General features: G+C 35.9%; 5 protein-coding genes across 6 annotated transcripts; 3 read left to right on the forward strand and 2 right to left on the reverse strand.

Annotated features, from left to right (window-relative positions):
• Nucleotides 1-778: 778 nt before the first annotated feature.
• Nucleotides 779-4,307, forward strand: LOC125224097 (diaminopimelate decarboxylase 1, chloroplastic-like). The gene is made up of 8 exons (XM_048127444.2): nucleotides 779-1,325; nucleotides 1,682-1,856; nucleotides 2,490-2,639; nucleotides 2,855-3,016; nucleotides 3,318-3,503; nucleotides 3,623-3,745; nucleotides 3,830-3,919; nucleotides 4,090-4,307. Exons 1-8 carry the CDS (start codon nucleotides 841-843, stop codon nucleotides 4,168-4,170), a joined length of 1,452 nt encoding a protein of 483 aa, XP_047983401.1. The 5' UTR covers nucleotides 779-840; the 3' UTR covers nucleotides 4,171-4,307.
• Nucleotides 4,308-5,184: 877 nt separating this feature from the next.
• Nucleotides 5,185-6,105, reverse strand: LOC125221272 (uncharacterized). Its single transcript, XM_048123395.2, has one exon. The coding sequence runs from the start codon at nucleotides 5,992-5,994 to the stop codon at nucleotides 5,431-5,433; it is 564 nt and encodes a 187-aa protein (XP_047979352.2). The 5' UTR covers nucleotides 5,995-6,105; the 3' UTR covers nucleotides 5,185-5,430.
• Nucleotides 6,106-11,691: 5,586 nt separating this feature from the next.
• Nucleotides 11,692-12,940, forward strand: LOC125218798 (small ribosomal subunit protein eS25y). The gene is made up of 4 exons (XM_048120571.2): nucleotides 11,692-11,837; nucleotides 11,906-11,980; nucleotides 12,075-12,209; nucleotides 12,625-12,940. The coding sequence occupies exons 1-4, from the start codon at nucleotides 11,835-11,837 to the stop codon at nucleotides 12,736-12,738; spliced, it is 327 nt and encodes a 108-aa protein (XP_047976528.1). The 5' UTR covers nucleotides 11,692-11,834; the 3' UTR covers nucleotides 12,739-12,940.
• Nucleotides 12,941-14,259: 1,319 nt separating this feature from the next.
• Nucleotides 14,260-15,757, forward strand: LOC125222871 (syntaxin-112). Of its 2 annotated transcripts, XM_048125718.2 has the most exons (3): nucleotides 14,260-14,410; nucleotides 14,502-14,558; nucleotides 14,623-15,757. In XM_048125718.2, the coding sequence occupies exon 3, from the start codon at nucleotides 14,633-14,635 to the stop codon at nucleotides 15,482-15,484; it is 852 nt and encodes a 283-aa protein (XP_047981675.1). In that variant the 5' UTR covers nucleotides 14,260-14,410; nucleotides 14,502-14,558; nucleotides 14,623-14,632; the 3' UTR covers nucleotides 15,485-15,757. The 2 variants fall into 2 exon arrangements, with proteins under 2 accessions (XP_047981675.1, XP_047981676.1); XM_048125719.2 differs by having other exon boundaries at nucleotides 14,502-15,757.
• Nucleotides 15,758-15,802: 45 nt separating this feature from the next.
• LOC125222870 (laccase-11) lies at nucleotides 15,803-18,114 on the reverse strand. The gene is made up of 6 exons (XM_048125717.2): nucleotides 17,966-18,114; nucleotides 17,715-17,866; nucleotides 17,379-17,623; nucleotides 17,152-17,280; nucleotides 16,131-17,057; nucleotides 15,803-16,038 (listed from the first exon to the last, which is right to left on the reverse strand). Exons 1-6 carry the CDS (start codon nucleotides 18,062-18,064, stop codon nucleotides 15,908-15,910), a joined length of 1,683 nt encoding a protein of 560 aa, XP_047981674.2. The 5' UTR covers nucleotides 18,065-18,114; the 3' UTR covers nucleotides 15,803-15,907.
• Between the last annotated feature and the right edge of the window lie 3,427 nt (nucleotides 18,115-21,541).

Genomic DNA, 21,541 nt, shown 5'->3' on the forward strand with positions numbered 1-21,541 from the left:
GTGGATGGCAAATTTTTAATACAAATTTGATAAAATAAGAGGAAAAAAATAGAAAGAGATTAATTTTCATGATTTAAAGGAAAATTGCTATTCCCTTCGTCCCACATAATTTTATCTAGTTTTCCATTTTAGTCCGTCCCATATAATTTTACCCATTTCATTTTTACCATTTTTAGTAGTGGACCTCATATTCCACTAACTCATTTCTACTCACATTTTATTATAAAATCAATTCTTTAAAAGTAGGGCTCACATTCCGCCAACTTTTTCAACTCACTTTCTATTACATTTCTTAAAATTCGTGCCAAGTCAAATTGTATAAAATTATATGAGACGGAGGGAGTATTTAAATGAGTAGTATAATTTTTGGTTGACTATTTGTCAATCCCATAACTTATAAAAATTTGTTTATTAAATCACAATTTTGTGTACATTTCTCAATCATCCAATGGAATTCAAATTTTAGTAAAATTTAACATGACTTTCGTACTTTTTGTCATTATATCCTCACCAATTAAACAATAATCATAAAATTGATTATTATAATATCGAACGATGCCAAAATTAAGTTACCAAGAAATATGATTTAAATAACAAATTTCTTTAAAATTTAATTATATGAGATAATAAAAAAATATATAAAAATTATTTAATTACTTTTTTAAAGTTATTGGATAAACAGAAATAAACTAAAAATGATTTAAATGTTACTCAAATCAATTGATTGGTTTAATTTGAATGTTGAGCTAGAGTTAAACCTAGAATTTGGTGATTGAAACTCGAAACCCCATCTCTGTAAATGTAATAACGTAGACTCTCACTTCCAAAACTCTCGCGACAATGGCGGCCTCGAACCTCCTCTCACAGCCCCCAACACTTCCGCACACCAAACACCTCAAGCTCTTTTCAACCCCCCTCGCCGCAAGCCTCATCTCCCCCTTCAAATTGAAGCCCCTTTCAGCGTCTATCAGAGCCCGCCCTCCCAGGGCAGTCCTGTCTACGCCGGAGCCCAAAACCCACAAATTGGAGCACTGTTTTAGGAAATCGGGCGATGGATTCCTGTACTGCGAAGGGGTTAAGGTCGAACAAGTCATGGAAGTCGCCGAGAAAAGGCCATTCTACTTGTACAGCAAGCCGCAGATTAAGCGGAATGTCGAGGCCTACAAAGAAGCGTTGGAGGGCTTGAATTCCATCATCGGCTACGCGATTAAGGCCAATAATAATCTCAAAATCTTGGAGCTTTTGCAGAGCTTGGGGTGTGGAGCTGTTTTGGTTAGTGGAAATGAGCTTAGGCTGGCGCTCCAAGCTGGCTTTGATCCTACCAGGTATATACAATGTCAAGTTTCGTCGTCGTTCCATCATTTTCTTATCGATTTATTCTTCAATTCAGTTTAAATAGATGAGCTTTGATCTGAATGCATTTGAAATCATTAATCTGATTAGGGTTTATGTTTCAGTTTGTTCCTTTGCTTTAGAGCTTTGGATTTGCCCGTTATTTGCAAATAGAGTGAATACCTACCGATGCTTACTAAACACACATTTCTCTTCCTAAATGTATAATTTTCGATACCTTTATGTATCAAAAGAATAAGAGCAGAGGTTAATTCGTTTGTGCTGCTTATAGTATTGTTTAGTTCGTCGTTCTACCTAGTTTTAGAGCATACATTCCTTTGTCGTGCAGGTGCGTATTTAATGGGAACGGAAAGATCTTGGAGGATCTAGTCTTGGCTGCCGAAGCAGGTGTTTTCGTGAACATTGACAGTGAATTTGATTTGGAGAATATAGTGGCTGCTGCAAGAATTTCTGGGAAGAAGGTTAATGTGCTCCTGCGCATCAATCCGGATGTTGATCCTCAGGTATTCAGATGCTTGGACATCTAGTAGTGAATATAACCTTGCAAGTGTTGCTTAAAATCGATGTGTTCATTTGAGTTTTTGCTTGATTATCAAAGTTACTTCCCTTTTTTATGGATAAGAATAAGAATATGTAAATTGTAAAAAGAGTAATGGCATGATAATTTTATTGATGGTTGGATCTAAGTTTCTGTTGCAGATTACCTCACTACCATTTATATCTTTCATTAATATTTAATATTAAGGTTTCATTCGCCATCCAGATCCTCACTATCACTGTATCTCTCTCATGAAGAATTACTATAGATCTTAAATTTGACTGCTCGACCTAGATCATCGTCGACTTGTTACATCCCACATGATCAAGATTTGATGCTTTAAACTTGATTCCATACCTAGACCTAGTAGTTGTTTCTCTTATAATCTGACGTGACTCATGAGATGTGATTTTGGTTGTCTATGCAAATAATCAGAACAATCATGTAATTTTAGCTTACTTAATCTTCAGTTGTGATGCATTACTTATTTACTTACGTAAAGCTTTCTTTTCCTCTTTTATTATTTTGCATGGAAAAGTTGTAGCTTATACTGCTGTTTGTGTACCTAGGATTAACATATGCTGATTGTGTGTTATAGGTCCATCCTTATGTTGCAACGGGAAACAAGAACTCCAAGTTTGGTATCAGAAATGAGAAGTTGCAGTGGTTTTTAGATGCTGTGAAGTCACACCCCAACGAACTGAAGCTTGTCGGGGCCCATTGTCATCTTGGTTCTACTATTACAAAGGTTCCTTTGCCTTTTGTCCATTGCAAAGCTTGCATTTTCTAACTATTTTTAGTCTATGATATAATTATATCTATTTTTCCCTTTGAAATATCGTGGTTTGTATGCAATGCTATCCGTGAAAGCAAGCCCTATCTACAGTTATTTTCTCCTTGGGTCTCTGTTTTGTAAATGTTGGGATTAATATGTTGTAATTTGTGAGTTAACTGATTCTCCAGGTAGACATTTTTAGGGACGCAGCAGTTTTGATGGTGAACTACATAGATGAGATCCGATCCCAAGGTTTTGAAATAGATTACTTGAACATTGGAGGTGGGCTTGGGATAGACTATTATCATACTGGAGCTGTCCTTCCGACTCCAAGAGACCTAATTGACACTGTAAGTAATCATAACTGCTAATATCAATATTCAGCTTCCTTTAAGTCGCAAGTGTCGTTCTGTTTGTATTAGATAGTAATTTCTTTAGATTCTCATATTTGCCTTTTCACGAACGTTTGTTTCCACTTCTGAAACCCTTGCATTTTCAATATATTTTGTAGATAAGCGCCTTTTCATTTTGCTTGTGTACATGTCTTTTTTGTATATTAATCTTTTTTTCTGTACATGTTTGCTTGAACTCTAAATTCAATAAGTGCTATGCCATTTACTTGATCAACATGTAAGATTACTTGTTTTGCAGGTACGTGAATTGGTTCTTTCACGAAACCTCAATCTCATAATTGAACCTGGAAGATCGCTCATTGCTAACACTTGCTGCTTTGTCAATCGCGTCACTGGAGTGAAAACCAATGGAACAAAAAATTTCGTTGTGATTGATGGGAGTATGGCTGAGCTTATTCGACCTAGTTTATATGGAGCTTATCAGGTGAGGTTTAGTGCTTTAACTCTATGAAATATACGTGTTTCCAAAAATGTATAAATGGCACCCTATTAAAGCTCTCTTTTTTCTGGACTAGTAACTCACTGCTTCACTTGTCATTGCAGCACATAGAGCTGGTTTCACCTTCACCTCCAAATGCTGAGGTCTCGACATTTGATATAGTCGGTCCTGTTTGCGAGTCTGCTGATTTCTTGGGAAAAGATAGGGAACTACCCACGCCAACTAAGGTAGAATGTCATGTTATCTCTCCATATGTAATATGGCCATACCATTCACCTATTGTCTCAATCTGTTCGATTTGTGGCTTTTAGGGTGCTGGGTTGGTAGTTCATGATGCTGGTGCCTACTGCATGAGCATGGCTTCCACTTACAATCTCAAAATGCGACCTCCGGAATATTGGGTTCGTATTTTCACTTACTCTCATTCTAAACTCAGTCAGTCTCTTAACTAGAAAAACTACACTCAGTCTTCTACTAATATATATCAAATGCACCCCTCTCGTTATATTCCCACCATGATGACACAAGTTGAATTCATAAACTGGATACTGAAACTGAGCTCGTTTTCTAGGTTGAAGAGGACGGATCAGTATCCAAGATCCGACACGGGGAGACATTCGAAGACCATTTAAGATTATTTGAGGGACTTTAGATTGTTTCTGGTGTCCGTTGTTTCAGGTAAGTGTCTTGGACGCTGGTCAAATTTGGTTTCGGCACGCTGTCTGTATCTGACTATTGTATCTCAGAATATTCTGTTGGCTGAATAAAAATGGAGACTTTTGTTTTCCAGATTCTTCCTATTCTCTGCATATATTCTATCAAATCCATTTCCCAGTCCATTGTTTAATATCTTTGAGTGATCATGAGCATCTCGTTATTCTTACAAACACTATTTTATAGTATGATGAATACGTGGATTTTTCATACTAGATTGTTTTGTATTGTCGTGGAAAGTAGGTATCCAAAAAGATAAAAACTAGTCTGTAAAGTACTAGACAATTGGACGATGTGATTATTTATCCTTCATTTGATTATTTTTTTTTTGAATTTGTGTAAGAAATTTATGGACCTGTAAATGAGCATATTACTGTCATACTGAGATTTAATGGAGTGGAGTCAATATGCTATTTTCTTTTTTTCGTTAACTTTTCTTGTAGCATTGGAGAACTGCTGCAAAGAGATTCAAGGAACATATTGTGGGTTTCTGCCTTTCCCAATATTAACTTGTTTTTTTTTTTGTTAACACAATCAAATAAATTTAATGTATTCAAGCGTAGGATTATCGGTTTTATCTGGTCTCGGCTATATTTCTCTATATGTGTGCGTGTGTCATTTATGATTAAAGTTGGATGATAGAAGTTAGAGCATATATGCAATGAGGTGACTTTGTCCGTCATATTGAAAATAATATCTTACTGAGGAATTATTCCTTTTTCTTGCGTCTTAACTCTTAATTTAAGATGAGCTCAGAAATGGTAAACATAGTGTTTATTCTCTACATTTGCACATTTTATTTATTTATTTTTCATCTTTAACATTAGTTCCCCAGCACTCTAACGCGAGTTTCATGAAATTACAAGATTACGGTCACAGAGGAGTTTGTTTGATTAGATCGATTTTTAAAAAAAATGAAAGAAGCATTTAAAAGGTATTAAATGATACTCCCTTTAATCCCTTTAATAACTTTTTATTTACAGTAATTTAGACATCGAATACTACACACTCAACCTCACCAAATTATAGAAGGTGAAGTCGATCGTGATCCAAAGTCATCTACATATTTACAAATGTAGTGCTAGTATTTTTTATGCTGAAACAGTACTTAACTACTTTAAAGTTTTAACTATAAAATTATTGAAAAGGGGCAAAAAAGAAAGATCCCTTCATACAGGGAAAAGGTGGAGATAAGAATTCAATCTTCTTCCCTCAAAAACCTCTGCTGCCGGGCGATGAACGCCTCCACCGTTCGCCGGAACTCTTCGCTACTCATCTCCTCTGCTGCCGCCGTCTTCTGCCGGGTATGGCAGTCCTCTGTCTTGCTCCGCGTCAGCTTACGGCCGCCATGCACCACCAACTTCTCGGAGCTGCTCCTGCACATCTTCGTCGAAATCACTTTGCAATCATCGAAAACCTTCTTCTCCTCATTCTTCCGGCATTTCTCGACGAACTCCTCGTAGAAATCGGCGATCCCCTCGCCTTCCTGTGCCGAAAACTGCCCCGATTTGAAAAACAGGACAACTACGATCGCGTTTCCGAGGAGGAAAACGAATCGGGGGCTGACTAGAGCGAGTGAGATTGCTCGGAAATATTCCCCGGAAAGCTTCAGAGGCAGCGCCGTCGAAAACCTAGACACGACGATCGCGAAGAAGAGCAGCTCCACCACGCGAAACAAAGTCGTGATTCTCTTAACACTGCGATACTTTGAAATCGCGTTTGCTTTCTCCATCTTTACGTTCTCGAACTTGATTGAATCCATTTGTTTTCCTTATGTATCACTGGATACACAGAGGAAGAGTAGTCTATCTATTTGAACGTAAAGATGAAATGAATTTTATTTTTATTTTCGATGAGATTTTGAGTAATGGGGAAAAGGGTTGAGGTGAGTGATGGATATTTATAGGGAGAGGAAATTATGCGTGTGTGTAGAATCTGTTTCTTTTGAATTTGAATTTACTTTAATCAGTTAGTAGTGGTTTTGATTTATTTTTCCTTCTTTTACTTTCGTTTCAAGTGTACGTGGTGGGTCTATCTCTTGTTTTATCTTTACTAGTATATGTAGTGCTCGATTGTGCGAATACTAATAATTTAATAGTAGTACTATATAAATACAAAATATATTTATAAATATAAATTGTATTAAAAATTAATCACATTCCAACTGAATACTAAGTTTCAACAATACTAATTAGACCTTTTGATTTATTGGTACCAAAACATGTCATATGTGGCATTATTAGAAAATGGAATGATAGACCATTAAATAGTACTCCAGTATATTAAATCCTAAACTCACTCCACGTTTATGCATACACACATGATACACATATATTGCATAGTACTAAAATTTTCAAACACTATGAGATTGTTCATATATTAAATCCTAAACTCACTCCACGTTTATGCATACACACATGATACACATATACTGCATAGTACTAAAATTTTCAAACACTATGAGATTGTTCATATATTAAATCCTAAACTCACTCCACATTTATGCATACACACATGATACACATATACTGCATAGTACTAAAATTTCCAAACACTATGAGATTGTTCATATATTAAATCCTAAACTCACTCCACGTTTATGCATACACACATGATACACATATACTGCATAGTACTAAAATTTCCAAACACTATGAGATTGTTCATATATTAAATCCTAAACTCACTCCACGTTTATGCATACACACATGATACACATATACTGCATAGTACTAAAATTTCCAAACACTATGAGATTGTTCATATATTAAATCCTAAACTCACTCCACGTTTATGCATACACACATGATACACATATACTGCATAGTACTAATATTTTGAACCACTATGAGATTGTTCAGTTTGCAAGATTGTTTATAAAATATAGTGTGTTTGAGTCATAAGATTGAATCTCACAACTCAATACCAGATGGATAATTATGTTAATAATTTGTCATAGCCAATCCACTTCAACTAAAATTATCTTTGAGTATATCTCGATACTATTTTATCTACGAAACCAAACACCGCCTAGACACACAACCCATACTCTCAAAATCATAATCAATCATTAATGAAAATCCCTTCCATATATATCAATTATCAACTCTCTCACTCTTTCTTCGTCTCATCTCCTGCTTATGGCCAGCTTTCTATAGCTCACATCGATTTTCTACCAATAATCATTAGTGGCTTGCACGGACACAAGGCATATGTTATGGATTGATGTGGGACGAGATATTAGAATTTTAACACGTCTCCTCATGTGTGGGCCGGAATGACACATCGGACTTCCATCACGTGAATAGACTAGAGAAGAGATAAAGAGAAAAGATCCATCATCGGCTTGAGTCCGCTCTGATACCATATTAAAAATGGGTAATCCTCCTCTTTATGAGACCTTTTAAGGGGTGAGTGGCCCATAATAGTACTTTACCGATAGGCAATATCAGGAGTGAAGAGACGACCATGTATCACTGATGAATAGTGAATACATGCAATAATTATAATTTATAGTACAACGAAAGATCGATCGTGTTTAATATGATCCCGTTTTTTACTTTTGGTTTCATCAGTTTTTAATTTTATCATTCTTTAGAGAGAAATAATATGCATATTTTCTATAGTTCAACTAATATACTAGTAAAAAATAACATTTCTTGTGTGGAAGCTTCCACATATTAATTTGATCGTATAGTTCTCAGGCAATGATAGATTAAATGATCGCGACAGATCCAATATTAGCTTTTAAATTCTAATTACCACACTAAAATATTAGTAAAATGCATTATAAGTGAGTGGTGAAGAGATCAGATAAATTGCCACGTTCATGGTTCAAGTCCTAAATCAATGTTTTAAATTAAGATTTGCATTCCGAAAGTAGACTTTTACTTTTAGTTAAAGTAAAGCCAACGATAAAAATAAAATTGATCAGTGATGTTGATCAGTTGATTTAAATACTACTAACGTTACAACGACCACAAATATTTTTTCCACTGCCATTGAGCTAAACTTCAAATCATGATTTGTAAAATATAGATTATTAATAAATGTTGATTAATAAATCCAATTATGTCGATAAATAAATACTTATAATTAGGAGTGGTGGTCGATTTACAACTCGTACACATGATTAGTATGTCACTATAAACAGTTTATCTTTTGGAATACAAAATAAAGACAGAATTACTTATATTTTAAAAAATAAGATACAATTTCAGACTCAAAAGATAATAGTATCGCTAAGTGAGGTATGATGAATTGTTAACTTTGTTAAATTGTTAACTCTGTTAATTTATCAATGCATTGTATTAAAAATGTCAACACATAATTTTGTTGACATTTCAATATACATTTTAATGTCACCGTGTCGATATTTTTAATACACTGCATTGATGAGTTAGCAGAGTTAGCAACTTAAAAAGTTAGCAATATAACGCACTTCATCACTAAGTTGATGTCAAATTACTTAATAATTTATTTTATTATGACACTTTTATTTCCATCCCTTAATTTCTGTTGAAACACTCGAAAATTCTTTTCGAAATGCGAATGGTATATTTAGAAATACTCCTACAAATTAATATCATTAATAATGGAATATAAAAAATAGACTTAGCCTTTTTTTTAACATCTACGAAAATATTCACTTTTAATTTTAATAGATACTCCGTTAAAATACTCATTTTACTTAAACTGTTTACAAAGTTAAAAACTGTTCATTTTGGCGTGAATGGACAAAATTGCCTTGTAAATCAAATTCTTGACCAAATGTGAAATTCGCAATATATAAACTCGGGAAAAAACTCTATCAAAATACTACAACAAAATATCCATTGCATCGTTATACACTCCTGCGTTATGCACTCTTGCTGCAGTGCTGCAAATTGAAAGATTTACTATCTCCGTCCGCCATTAAATATTTCATATTTCCTTTTCATCCGTCCACATTAACTATCTCATTTCGCTTTTACTAAAGTTGATAAGTGGGTCCAATATTCCATTAACTCATTCTACTCATATTTTATCATAAAAGTATGACCGACATTACTAAAAATTTTATCCCACTTTTTATAAAGTCAAATAATTTCTTAAAATTCGCAACGGTCAGATATAAGATTTAATCATGGACGAAGGAAGTACTACATTGTTTTTGCAAATAATGATTTTCAACTTAACAACTTCAGATTAATTTTCAACAAGCACTGATATGAATCATGTTATTTCAACCTTTTTATGTTGTTCGTATAAATTATTTGGTGACTATATCACTATAGAGTTAATGTAGTAAACATACACATATAATCAGATTAAAAGAAACTCCAATAGAAAAAAAACTTGACTAAATATCCAATTACTAACACAATATAACAAAATTATCCATATTTTTTATTTTGTCGATTCTCCCAGATCTCCTCATTGCAGTTGGATAACTAGCTTTTTGGAGGGCAATTGTAGACCATTATTAGTTGTGGGTCTGAATGTTAGTTTTTCAGAACAAAAAGAGGAAATACGTGGCAATTTCTTACTTAGGAAGAAAAATGAATGAATCGAAATATATAAAGTTATTATAAACTCTTATTCATAATTGGTTAAAAAAATTTAGGTTGCAATTATTTATCGAGTAGTTCAAATTGGCCATGAATTGCATAATATTTTTAGAATAATATGCTATTTTTATAGGACAGACGTCAGAAAAAGAAAACATCCTTATTTTTATTTTTATGAAATGTAGATGGGAGTAATTTGTAAACACTTATTGGGAAATTGTATACTGGTTAACATCATGCATTGAATTAATAGTACTTATTGACATTTAAACTAGCAATATTACTAACTCAAGGAATTAATTAACAATTTATAATCCAGTTTGATGAAATTTAATCTGTTCATTAATTATATAAGGGTGATCATCATTATCTCTTATAAGATGAAAGCATCAACATTTGAGAGAGTTACACGTGGAGGTGAAATTATCCACGCATTATTGGAAGGTTAAATCAAGACCCTGCAAAGTAGGAGTAGTAAAAAAAATCAATCTTTTACCACAATAATAATGAATATGAAAATAAAGATAAATACACGTCTATACGGTCGACCAACTACAGTCAAGTTTAAATTGAGAGAGAGGAAATGCTATTGTGATTAGCTCTTAATTCACTATTCTCTCTGTGTAAAACTATAATAAAGAATAAAAATATCTGTAATAAAAGTAATGTCTATCATAGTTATTGTAATAAAAAGGGTAAAATTTACCATCAGCAAAGTATATATAGCTAAAATTATGCTAAGTGTACGCTACTTCACTCTTAAGAAAATGAAACATTTCCAAATGTGGAGTTCATGCACGTTTGGGTCCTAAATCTTAATCTTAAGATCTTAGAAGATAATATGCTTCTAATAAAATATTAAACATTTGTAAGTGATAATGAATGTATATGCTTCTGAAAAGGCATAAGGAAGAGATAAGGAAACAGGTAAAAGATAACCTAGTTGCTATTATAAATTGACTACCAAGTCTATATTCTGTGAATAAGTATGGAAACAACATGAGTACTATCTAGTATTTTAATTATTCCCTTAAAACTGTTTGATTCGTTATTATTTCAGTGAAAATCATCAGATTCTTGTGTGACATGAGGTAATATGCTTGCAATGAGAGATATATACATGCACAAATCAAATGAGGTGATCTAATCAGTAGAGTACTAATTCTCAAGGGTCGAATTTATTGCTGTTGGCCAATTAGAGCGCAATTTGCGGCATATGTTCAATTTGCATAATACTACTATTACACAAGATCAAGGTTTGCCCATTCTGCACCAACACAACAAGTAGTGGATGCATGTTTCACTTTGTCATAAATAATTTTTTATAAATGATGTACACGGTGGATTAAGGCATTTTTCAGTTGGATTCCATTGCAAATATATGCTGTCCAATTTTTCTTTTTCAGTCTTTTTTCACACTGGGTTTAAAATAATGGTTAAGCATCTTACTAACAATAAACTATAATGAGGCATATTCATGCGTTCATGATGCACTTAGAAAAGTCATAATCAAGAAATTATTTCACAAACTGCTAAAAGAGTCATAAACAATGGAAGTGGACAATTCTATCATTCTATGGATGGAAGTTGTGAAATTAAAAGTTCAACATCACACAATGGTTTTATTTTTACATTCATAAGAAAACCCCAATAATCAAATGGTATTCTCTCTAGTGTATGCAAAGACTAGTGTATACTAATCGGAGAAGCTTTTAACATTAGTAAACTTTATATAATGAGCAAATACACTTTTTTTATTTTATTTTATTTGGGTAATGGGCTTGAACAAGCACTTGTAAAATTTAAAATAAACTTGGAAATTAAATTTGGTAATGGGCTTCAGTTTCATACTAGTTTGCTTTAGAATTAAAGTGAAAAGGATAAGGAGTAGGAACAGTGGGGTCGTGAAAGCCCATTAAGCACTTTAACGGGCCAATCTCTAACCCTAAACCCGTTTGGAAAAGAAGTGATAGTTTGGGCGTTCACAAATAAAACCCTAACTACGTCTTCCAAATCTAAATCAGATATCCTCCGCCGCGCAACAACCTCAACCATGGTACGTTACGTCGCCGCTCTCTTCTCTTACCATGATCGCTAATTCTGCTTTATTTTTGAGATTTGCAGGCGCCGAAGAAGGATAAGGCTCCCCCGCCCTCGTCGAAGCCAGCGAAATCCGGCGGAGGCAAGCAGAAGAAGAAGGTTATAACCAATCTATTTGAGTGCTTTTTTTTTAGTTTGATATCTCTGCTTGTGTATCGGATATCTGATTTTGTTGGAATTGTAATTATTGCAGAAGTGGAGCAAGGGAAAGCAAAAGGAGAAGGTAAACAACATGGTTTTGTTCGATAAGGGCACGTACGATAAGCTGCTGACTGAGGCGCCCAAGTACAAGCTCATCACTCCTTCCGTTCTATCGGATCGTCTCAGGGTAATTTCTCATTTCAATTGATATGACTGTAGTTGAGATCGCAATTGTCTTGGTTCATTGTTTTTGTTTCATCTGTGGTTAGTTTTTTAATTATAGATCATGTTTATGTCGCTAGAATGTCGTGTTGGGGTTTAGAAGGATATACATCACGATTTCTCTAGATGTAAATGGAATTTCACGTTTTCTATCATTTCTCTTTTATTCTTAATTTATACTCCAGATTGACTTCCTCAGAATTGATCATTTTTAACCCCAATTCAATAGAGAAAGCATATTTGACCATGTATATTTTGTGATTGCCTTTCTGCTTATTGATCAGCTGTTTGAGTGGATGCTAGATGCTATGGGGTTATTTGTTGAATGATGATTACAACATTAATTCTGCTTATTCATCACTTGTTTGTTCATGTAACAGATTAGTGGATCCCTTGCGAGGAAGGCCATCAGAGAGTTGATGGCAAGAGGTTTGATCAGAATGGTCTCTGCTCATGCAAGCCAACAAATTTACACCAGGGCAACCAACACCTAGATGTAGCTTCATATGGGTATTGTGGAGCCTGGGAGGGATTTTGTCGAATTAGATTTCCGTCTCTTTAAGCATTTATGATTGTGTTTCAACACTGAAAGATATTAAGGTTTCGTTGTCTACTTTTTACTACTATATGTAATGTTATTACTTAAGCATACAATTCTCGAGTTCTCCTAAATGTCATGTTTCCCATTTTTTATTATTTCATGTTTTTGTTCCGTTGCTTTCTTTTAGGTCTGCAGTTGGTTATTTGAAAGAGGTGTTGTCTTTGGTTTGTATTTCTAGGTGGAGGCGGCTTTTGTCCCTGCCAATTATTGACATATGCCGCGTTGGCTTTTTATAATTTCTTCTGAAAGGGTTAATATAATTTAACAAGGATTAATTGTGATCTTGCCTCATCCCTGTCTGATTTTTGAATTTTGCTTGTCTAATGCTTTTAAAGATTAAAGTGGTTTAGAAATTCCTGGTCTTGATAAGACAATTTGGAGTCTTGGACAGTAGATTTGTTTGAGATTGAGGTGAACTGCAATTTTGGTAAAATTGTGTTTGGGTTGTTTAGTCCACGTCCATTTCTAAAATATATTTTCAGGTTCTTTGTTGATTGCATGAGATATTATACTTGGAAAAACTCATCAACCTAGGAGTAGTACTTAAGATTCTGTGTTGGTTTTAAGGGACCGATCGCTCTACTTGAGAAAATAAAACATTATTTGGTACTTTTACAATGAGAAAACCTAGAACACTAGTACTATTTTTTTGCTTATGTATCCCTCTAACATTAACATTAGTTGAGAGAGGCTGTTGTGTTTAAACAGCTTTGCTCATCTTTTTTCGTTACATACATAACTTTTAATTCACATGCCGAAGGAGATCTGCATACTTACAACTAAAAATGTGCTCCAGTAGCAATCAAGAAACAATGCATTCGTGTAGCTGCTTTATCGAAGGACAGTTTGGCCGCAAATTGAAAACAAAGTGGATACTACAATACAACTCCATGAAGCAAGCTGTGGCTGGGCCTTTCTATATAGCGTTTGTCTTCCAAACGGTCCTCACGTAACTGGAAACCGGTCATAAACTTCCCCATATTTCACTAACTTTCTGCCATCATTGCTATAGATGTAATGGTAATAGTCCTAAAATTTCACTAACTCATTCAAATTAAATACTATCATTTAAAATTAATATATACAAACGATACTCATATTTAACTAATTTTCTTCTATGTATTTTTTTTAACATTTCTTAAAACCCGTGCCAAAAATAAATGAGACTTCTATTCGCGGAGTAATAAAGAGTTAGAGTGAAGAAAAAGTAGAGTGGTCTTTCGTATATTATTCTCTATGATACTTTATTTTTTCCACTTTAACTATTTATTAGTATTATTTTTTCGTAACAAGTGAAAAAAAATAAAATGTTTTTATTAAATGGAAAAATAAAACGTTTTTATTAAACGGAGGAGTATTAGCAGTGAGGATCACCTACAGCATCTCTATGTTGTAGGATTAGGAGTACTAGGTATAGACACACCCTAACGGGCAAAATAGGGTTACGCAAAATCGCAACGGCTATTAAATAGTTTCATTTCCTTCCCGAATTTAAATTTGGAAAATTCCCAATCTTGCCTTGGAACACTATCGTGTGAGATCACGATCCCTTTCTTTACGAAAAGGTTGAATTCCCATTCTTCCATTACAGAGCACTTGTTCTTTTTATTGCACTCTCTATTGATATCAACATTGTTCCGGTTGTAATCGTTGCAGGTTGCTGTTCAAGTCAACCATAAAAGCTCCTACCGTCGAATCAATTTCATCTCACTGGTAAAAATAATTCACACAAATTTACTTAATTTCCGTTTCTCGTTTCAATAATCGTCTTGTGCAGAAGCAGCAAGATGAATGACCTAATGACGAAGTCGTTTCTGAGTTACGTCGATCTGAAGAAACAAGCGATGAAGGATCTCGAGATGGGGCAACTCGACCCTTCCCACGAATTAAACCTCTCCAAATTCTTCGAAGAAGTAGGCGCAGTCAAGTCCGAGATGGACGAAATCACCAACCTCCTCCTCCATCTCCAACACCTCAACGAACACTCCAAATCAAACCAAACCTCAAAAATCCTCCGAGGATTTAGGGATCAGATCAACTCCGACATGGTCACGCTGCTTAGAAAAGCCAAGAGCATCAAATCCCGGCTGGAATCCCTCGATAAGTCCAACGTGGCTAATCGGAGCATCTCTGCGGAGTACCGACAGGGGAGCCACGTGGATCGCACGAGGACCGGCGTAACACACGGATTGAGGATCAAATTGAAGGAGGTGATGAATGATTTTCAGTGTTTGAGAGAGAGGATCGTTCAGGAGCATAGGGAAGGGGTTAAGGCGAGGTATTGCAGTGCCACGGGGGAGGAGCCGAGCGATGAGATGGTTGAGAAGATGATATTGGATGATGGGAAAGGGGAGTTGTTTGAAGAGAATAGGCAGAGGCACGGGGCAGTCACAGACTTGCAGAAGAGCTTGGTTGAGCTGCATCAAGTTTTTCTTGATATGGCTGTGATGGTTGAGGCTCAGGCTGACAATTTGAATAACATTGAGCAGAATGTGGTGAGTGCTGCTAAGGATGTGAGGGGCGGGACGAAGGAGCTCGATCGTGCTAAGCAGATGAAGAGGAGGAGGGCTTGTGCCTGTTGGATTGGAGTTGTGGTGCTGGTGTTCATGTTGGTGTGCCTCATTGCCATTTTCTTCTGAATTTTGAGAATGGTTTTTAGGCTTAGGGATTGAAGTGCAATTTTGCCTTGATGATTTCTTTTCATCATTCATGGTTTCATGAGAAGCTGATCACACTTATATTGGGATTATTGTTCTTTTTATATTTCATCTTTTTGCTGTTTTTCAAGAATGTATGTACTCACTGTGTTGAATACAATAGCTTCCAGAATTTTGAGTGTTGATAGAAATATATGATGTCCATTTTCAACTTTTTCAATATAATATCTTGAGAAGTGTAGTATATTAAGCAGACATCATTTGCAAACACTCATTTTCTTGTGCAGGGATATGTTGAAATTGGCATAACTCCATAAAGAAGATTTTTTGTATTTTATTATTGTCTTTCCCCGTGCATTTTACAACAAGAAAAAATTTGCAATAAACAGTTTCTCCCCAAAATGATTAACAATGTGGAAGATCCTTAGGTGGAGGACGAACTGCATGATCTTTATCCGGTCCATCCTCGACTACAAATGCCATCTTCAAGCCCCATCCAGTATGAAGCTCCAAGTGACAGTGCATGAACCAGACACCTTTTGTAATGACAGCAAATAAAAATCTTGTATTTGAGAAACAAATGTTTAACATAAGTGAAATATGTTAAAAAAAGTAATATGTAACTCACCTGGATTGTCAGCTCTAAACCTTATGGCAGTCCAACCACCAGTTGGGACACCAACTGTGTTTCTTTCAGGAGGGTCAACTAGGTTGTACTTTGCAGGGTCATTCTTGGGGTCGAAGTTCCCAACCCCAGTTCCAACGACGAAGAAATTGTAACCGTGGAGATGGAATGGGTGGGACTCCACAGAGAGGAGGTTAGTGTCTTGCAACACTAGCTCCACTGTCGAGTTGAATGCTATCTTGCTGAGCCTCGGTAGTTTGCTCTGTGTCGTTTGAAGGTTTGTGAATGTTGCACCGGTGTAGTTGAAGGGTGTTGGGGGGCGGTCGGGGAAGTCTGTAGTGAAAACCCCCTTGAGGGATGAGTAATGAGCTTGCAGCAATGCAACTTGAGGCATCACAAAAGTGATGTTGTTTAAGGATGCTGTGAGTTGTGTCCCATTCTGGCACGTTGGGCACGGGTTGATTCCCAACCCTATCGTGTAGAAGAGATGGCGGTCGACCTTTAGTGGCACGTTGCAAGGGAAACGAGGAGAGTTTAGGCTTTTTAGGTTGGCATTGTAGGTGAGAGCAGAGGAAGTGTCATTTAAAGCAGGTAACTGAGGTAGGGTTGGAATAACTGTGTTTGGAACGCCTTTGTATTGCAGTATGGCTATGGCTGTCCTGTTGTCTATAGGAAGCCCTGCATCCATGAAAGCCCTTGCAGCCATGAAATATCTTCCTGCAGCTTGGTTTGCTCGAACAAGCACGTTCGTGGTCTGGCCAGGCGCGATCAAGATTGACTCAGTTGAAAAGGGCTTTGTGTACACTGCATCAACCTCAACCACTGTCATGCTGTGCCCAGAGATGGCAAAGAAAAGCTCGTCGTTGAGTGCAGCGTTGATGATACGCAGCAAGTACGTCTTCCCTTGCTCGAATTCAATGGCATAAGTATCTGCATTTCAAGAATCAAACACAAAAGTTGTGATCGCACACACCTTCACCTATAGAATGAGGTGAAAAATATAGAAATGTGTCGAAGCACATACGTTTCTCCGAACAAGGGAAGAGTGGTCCTGGCTTCCCATTGATTGTGTGAGCATCAGACATCTTAGGAGGCAACCCTAGTTTCTTCCCTTGCTTCACAACCTCTTCAACATCATCATTCCACCACTCCCCTGCATCCCCACAAAAACATCAATTTTTTTAGCATTGTCACTATAATCATGCTGATCTCATTGATTGAAGAACTTGTATTTGAGTAACACAAATGAACCTAGGATTAGATTGAACTCAGAATTGGGCTGTGGGAAAGGATATGGAGTCCCTTGTTTAGGCATGATGACAATAGCACCATAAACAGTTGCTCTAAGCCAAAATATATGTGCATGCCACCATAATGTGCCTCTCTGTTCTGTCACATTCATATCATAGGTGTAACTCTGCCCGGTCTGAACTGGGCACTGCGTTACGTAGGCTGGCCCGTCTGCCCATCCGTTGCGATACTGCTTCAGTCCGTGCCTACCAAATCATAATAAGTAACATGTGATACAGACCAAAATATCATTACACAACTTGATGGAGTTGGTTAGGTTCGAGATTTCTTTTTCACCAGTGAATTGACATGTTGTATTGTGCATGGTTAGTAACATTAATACGGAGGCGATCGCCTTCTCTAACGTAGATCGTCGGCCCAGGATACATCCCATTCACAGTCACTATTGGCTTTGCATGGCACAATCTGCTTACATTCTTCACTTGAACCTGACACATTTAAAAAACAAAATAAAAAGTTAGAATATATATTCTCATTATCAGCTGTGTATAAGAAATGCAAAGTGATGATAATAATCTTGTACTAACATCAAAGTTGTATGTTTTGACTGCAGCTTGGACGAATCCAAGAAGAAAACACAACAAAAAAGCACCAAAATTCCACACAAAAACATGTCTTCTCCCCATATCTGCTTAAAGCTTAAACTCCCTTGCAAAGTAATTTGTGATGTTGTGATTTTGGTTTGTGTATTTTTTATAGGAGGTCTGAGTGAGAGGCCATCAGTCAGTTATGATTAGGTGAAGAAATGTGAGTCTTCTAAGCAATAAATTTGATTGTATAGATGAGAAGACGGAGAGGTACATAAAACCAACCATTTTGATGTGCTTTAACTTGAAGAAATAGGTATTGGATAAGTTTTTTACTTAGTTTTAATGTTGTACTGAATTGCAGCATGCTCTTGCTTTAGCCTTCATCTTTCTCTTCTGTTAATCTACATATACTTATTTTGTTGTTAATATGTTGACGTTTCAGAGTTAATATTATTCTATGGTTATTTTGTGTGAGATAATAGGATTCATTACAAGGTACTCATGCTAAAACTTGCAAAACAAACTGACAGCATCTTTATTGTTTGTTGTTTTATTTATTCTTAATGTTCAATATTTTTAATACTAATGTTTACTACTTAATTATCATTATTATAATTAGGCGAGAGTATTGCCTTGTATTTTTTGCTAGCATATTTTAAAATTATAATCCACACAACTATTCTTTTGAAACTAAACTAAAACTAGTTTGAAAACGGAACAATATAATAAGAAGCAGTAGTAAGAAGAAAATTGTTGGAGAATTTAATTGGTAGGCTTCTCTTGGTCCAACTTTGTATGGAAAACGATTTAACGACAACAGCCTATACAAATTCTCTTATGTTGGTCTCTTTGGTGCTGCCGCCAACCATTTCATGGCTTCTGTATATACTATATGAGTAGGTGAGATAATTATCTAATCCATCCCATGATCATTTTCTTCTATGGCATGAAATTTTGAATAGAAACTTATAATTGTTTAATACTCCATATATATATTTAAATAAAAAAATGAAGATCGTTGAGTATTTTCATAAAAAGAAAAATAATAGTAGTAGTATATATTACAAATACGATAGTATAATGCGACTTAGACTACCTGAGCTCAGGAGTAAAAATTAATTGGACTAGTCGACTAGGTATACCATGTTGACATGATGATATGGTATGTCATATTAAGAGCATCTCCAAGAAGATAAGATATAAAGAAAAGATATATCATCCATTTATTTTTTCAAAAAGGGAAATATACACTTTAAAAAATAACAAATTCTAATTAAAGAGAAAATGTATATAGAAAAGATAAATTATTTTCTAAAATTAAAAATAGTACAACATGCATTCCAAAATAAATAGGTAGGATACCTTCTCAAATACTACATTTCTCCTTGGAGAATGATTTATTATGAAAAGAAGACAAATATGGTAGCTATAAGATTTTACCTTTCTATTAATGAATAGATAAATACCTTTTTAAAATAGAAAAAACATAGTATAATACATTCTCAAATACCTTCCCACTAGATAATGATTTTTTGATTTTTCATGGAAATATGATAGACCGGTAGCTATAAGACTTTATATTTCCATTTATCTCTCCTGGTGGAAATGTAGTATTTGAAATTTAAGGGAGGGGTATCTTTACCACTTTAATTTCAAAATATTCGTTATTAGTACTCATGAATTTTTTTTTCTCTCATTTAGCACGATCACTTTGTCTTTTGTTTGTGATGATTTTAATATACTAGTGTGTTTGGTATGGTATATGTAATAATGGTTAATATTTTATTCATTTTATCTTTTAATTGCTTTTATTTATATTTTATTCCTTTCAAATTTTTTTTTGATATTTAAGAGAAAATACTGCCTTCGGATTAATATTTTAATTTGATTCAACACATGTTCAAGAATATAAAGAAAAATGAATAAAAAAGTTAGCGAAATGTAAATCATATATTTTATATATTAATTTTATAATAACTTTTAATAAAAGTGAAATAAAACATCTAATAGTATGATAGGCGCTGAGTCCTATCGGCGATGGAGCACCTGTTTTGGAACGTGAAGAATTGGCAGAAAAAAAAGGGACGGCGGAAATATGAATTGCAAGGAGTAGGATTTCGAGGAAAAGAATTTTATTTCTTATTTCTCGATGACTCGATCTATGGGAATTCTATAGTATTTATAGAATTCCCCCTACTTGATTCGGACGTACGACTCGGGAAAGAATCAAGAAGAAAACCCGAGAAGATTGACTCAAATCTATTCTAAACATAAGTTTGGTAATTATGGAAATAAAAACAAAATAAAGATAATTCTTCAAGATATGCTTCCAGCTCTAATAAGTGACGAAATCTCCATACTTCGCGGGCCTGGGCGCCCGACGCTTTGGTCGATCATTCCTTCCCTGAGCTCTGTTTCTTTCTCTGCTTCTTCGTCCATCACTCTCCTCGTTGCTCAGTTCGTCTGCGTGTTCTGCACTTGTGCTATCTTGTGTTATGGTCGGGTCTCTATCAACTCCTCCCCCGTTAAGAGTGACCTTGTCCGCGAGGTCAGTTGAGGGAAAATGCTTCAAAATATCATCTTTACATTCCCACTTCGGATGTGCCGGATCGGATGACCAATGAATGAGCCATTGACACAGCGGAACTCCACTCTGTATCACCATCCGCTCCCCCGAAACCTTGATCGGGCTATCAATTGGGCGGCCCTTGTTGAAGTCAGCCGGTAGCTGTTGAGATGCCGACTCTGCGAGGGGTGAAACAAAAGGCTTGAGAAGCGAGACATGGAACACGTCGTGGATGCGGCTCCCCAACGGTAATTGAAGGCGGTACGCCACTTTCCCAATTCTCTCCGTGATCACATAAGGGCCGTAAAAACGGCCGGCAAGTTTGGCAGAAATAGGACGTCCCACAGAGACCTGGCGATATGGCTGCAAACGGAGGAGAACCTTATCCCCAACCTGAAACTCCAAGTCCCTCCGATGCTTGTTCGCTGACTCAACCATCTTCTCTTGAGCATGTGCCAGATTTCTCTTTAGGAGAGCTAACAAATCAGTCCGATCAGCCAAACTCCGGGCCACCTCCGCATTCTTTGCTGGTGCTGCAGGTGTGCCAAAAATGTTCGGCGGGTCACGACCATATAAAACTTTGAATGGTGACATGCCGATGCTAATATTTGTACTACAATTCATTGCGAGCTCAGCCCATGGAAGATATTCGAACCACTTCTTCGGCTGCTCAAAGGTGAAGGCACGCAAATACTGCTCGAGGCCTCTATTTGTAACTTCGGATTGGCCATCCGTTTGTGGATGATACGCTGTGGTGAACTGCAATTTTGTGCCACTCAACGTCAGGAGCTCTGTCCAAAACTCGCTCATAAAAATCGCGTCCCGGTCTGACAACAATCTCTCTGGAAACCCATGGAGCTTGACAACCGAGTTGACAAAAAGTTTGGCTACCTTCGGAGCATCAAAAGCCTGCTGCAGAGCCCCGAAATGGGCATATTTAGACAACCGATCGACCACAACCATGATTGTTGTGTAACCGTGGGAGGGTGGTAGGCCGACAATGAAAT

The sequence above is a fragment of the Salvia hispanica genome, chromosome 1 (genome assembly GCF_029641045.1).
Source record: "Salvia hispanica isolate PSC_SH4W2 chromosome 1, Shi_PSC_v1, whole genome shotgun sequence".
Classification (NCBI taxonomy): Eukaryota; Viridiplantae; Streptophyta; class Magnoliopsida; order Lamiales; family Lamiaceae; genus Salvia; species Salvia hispanica.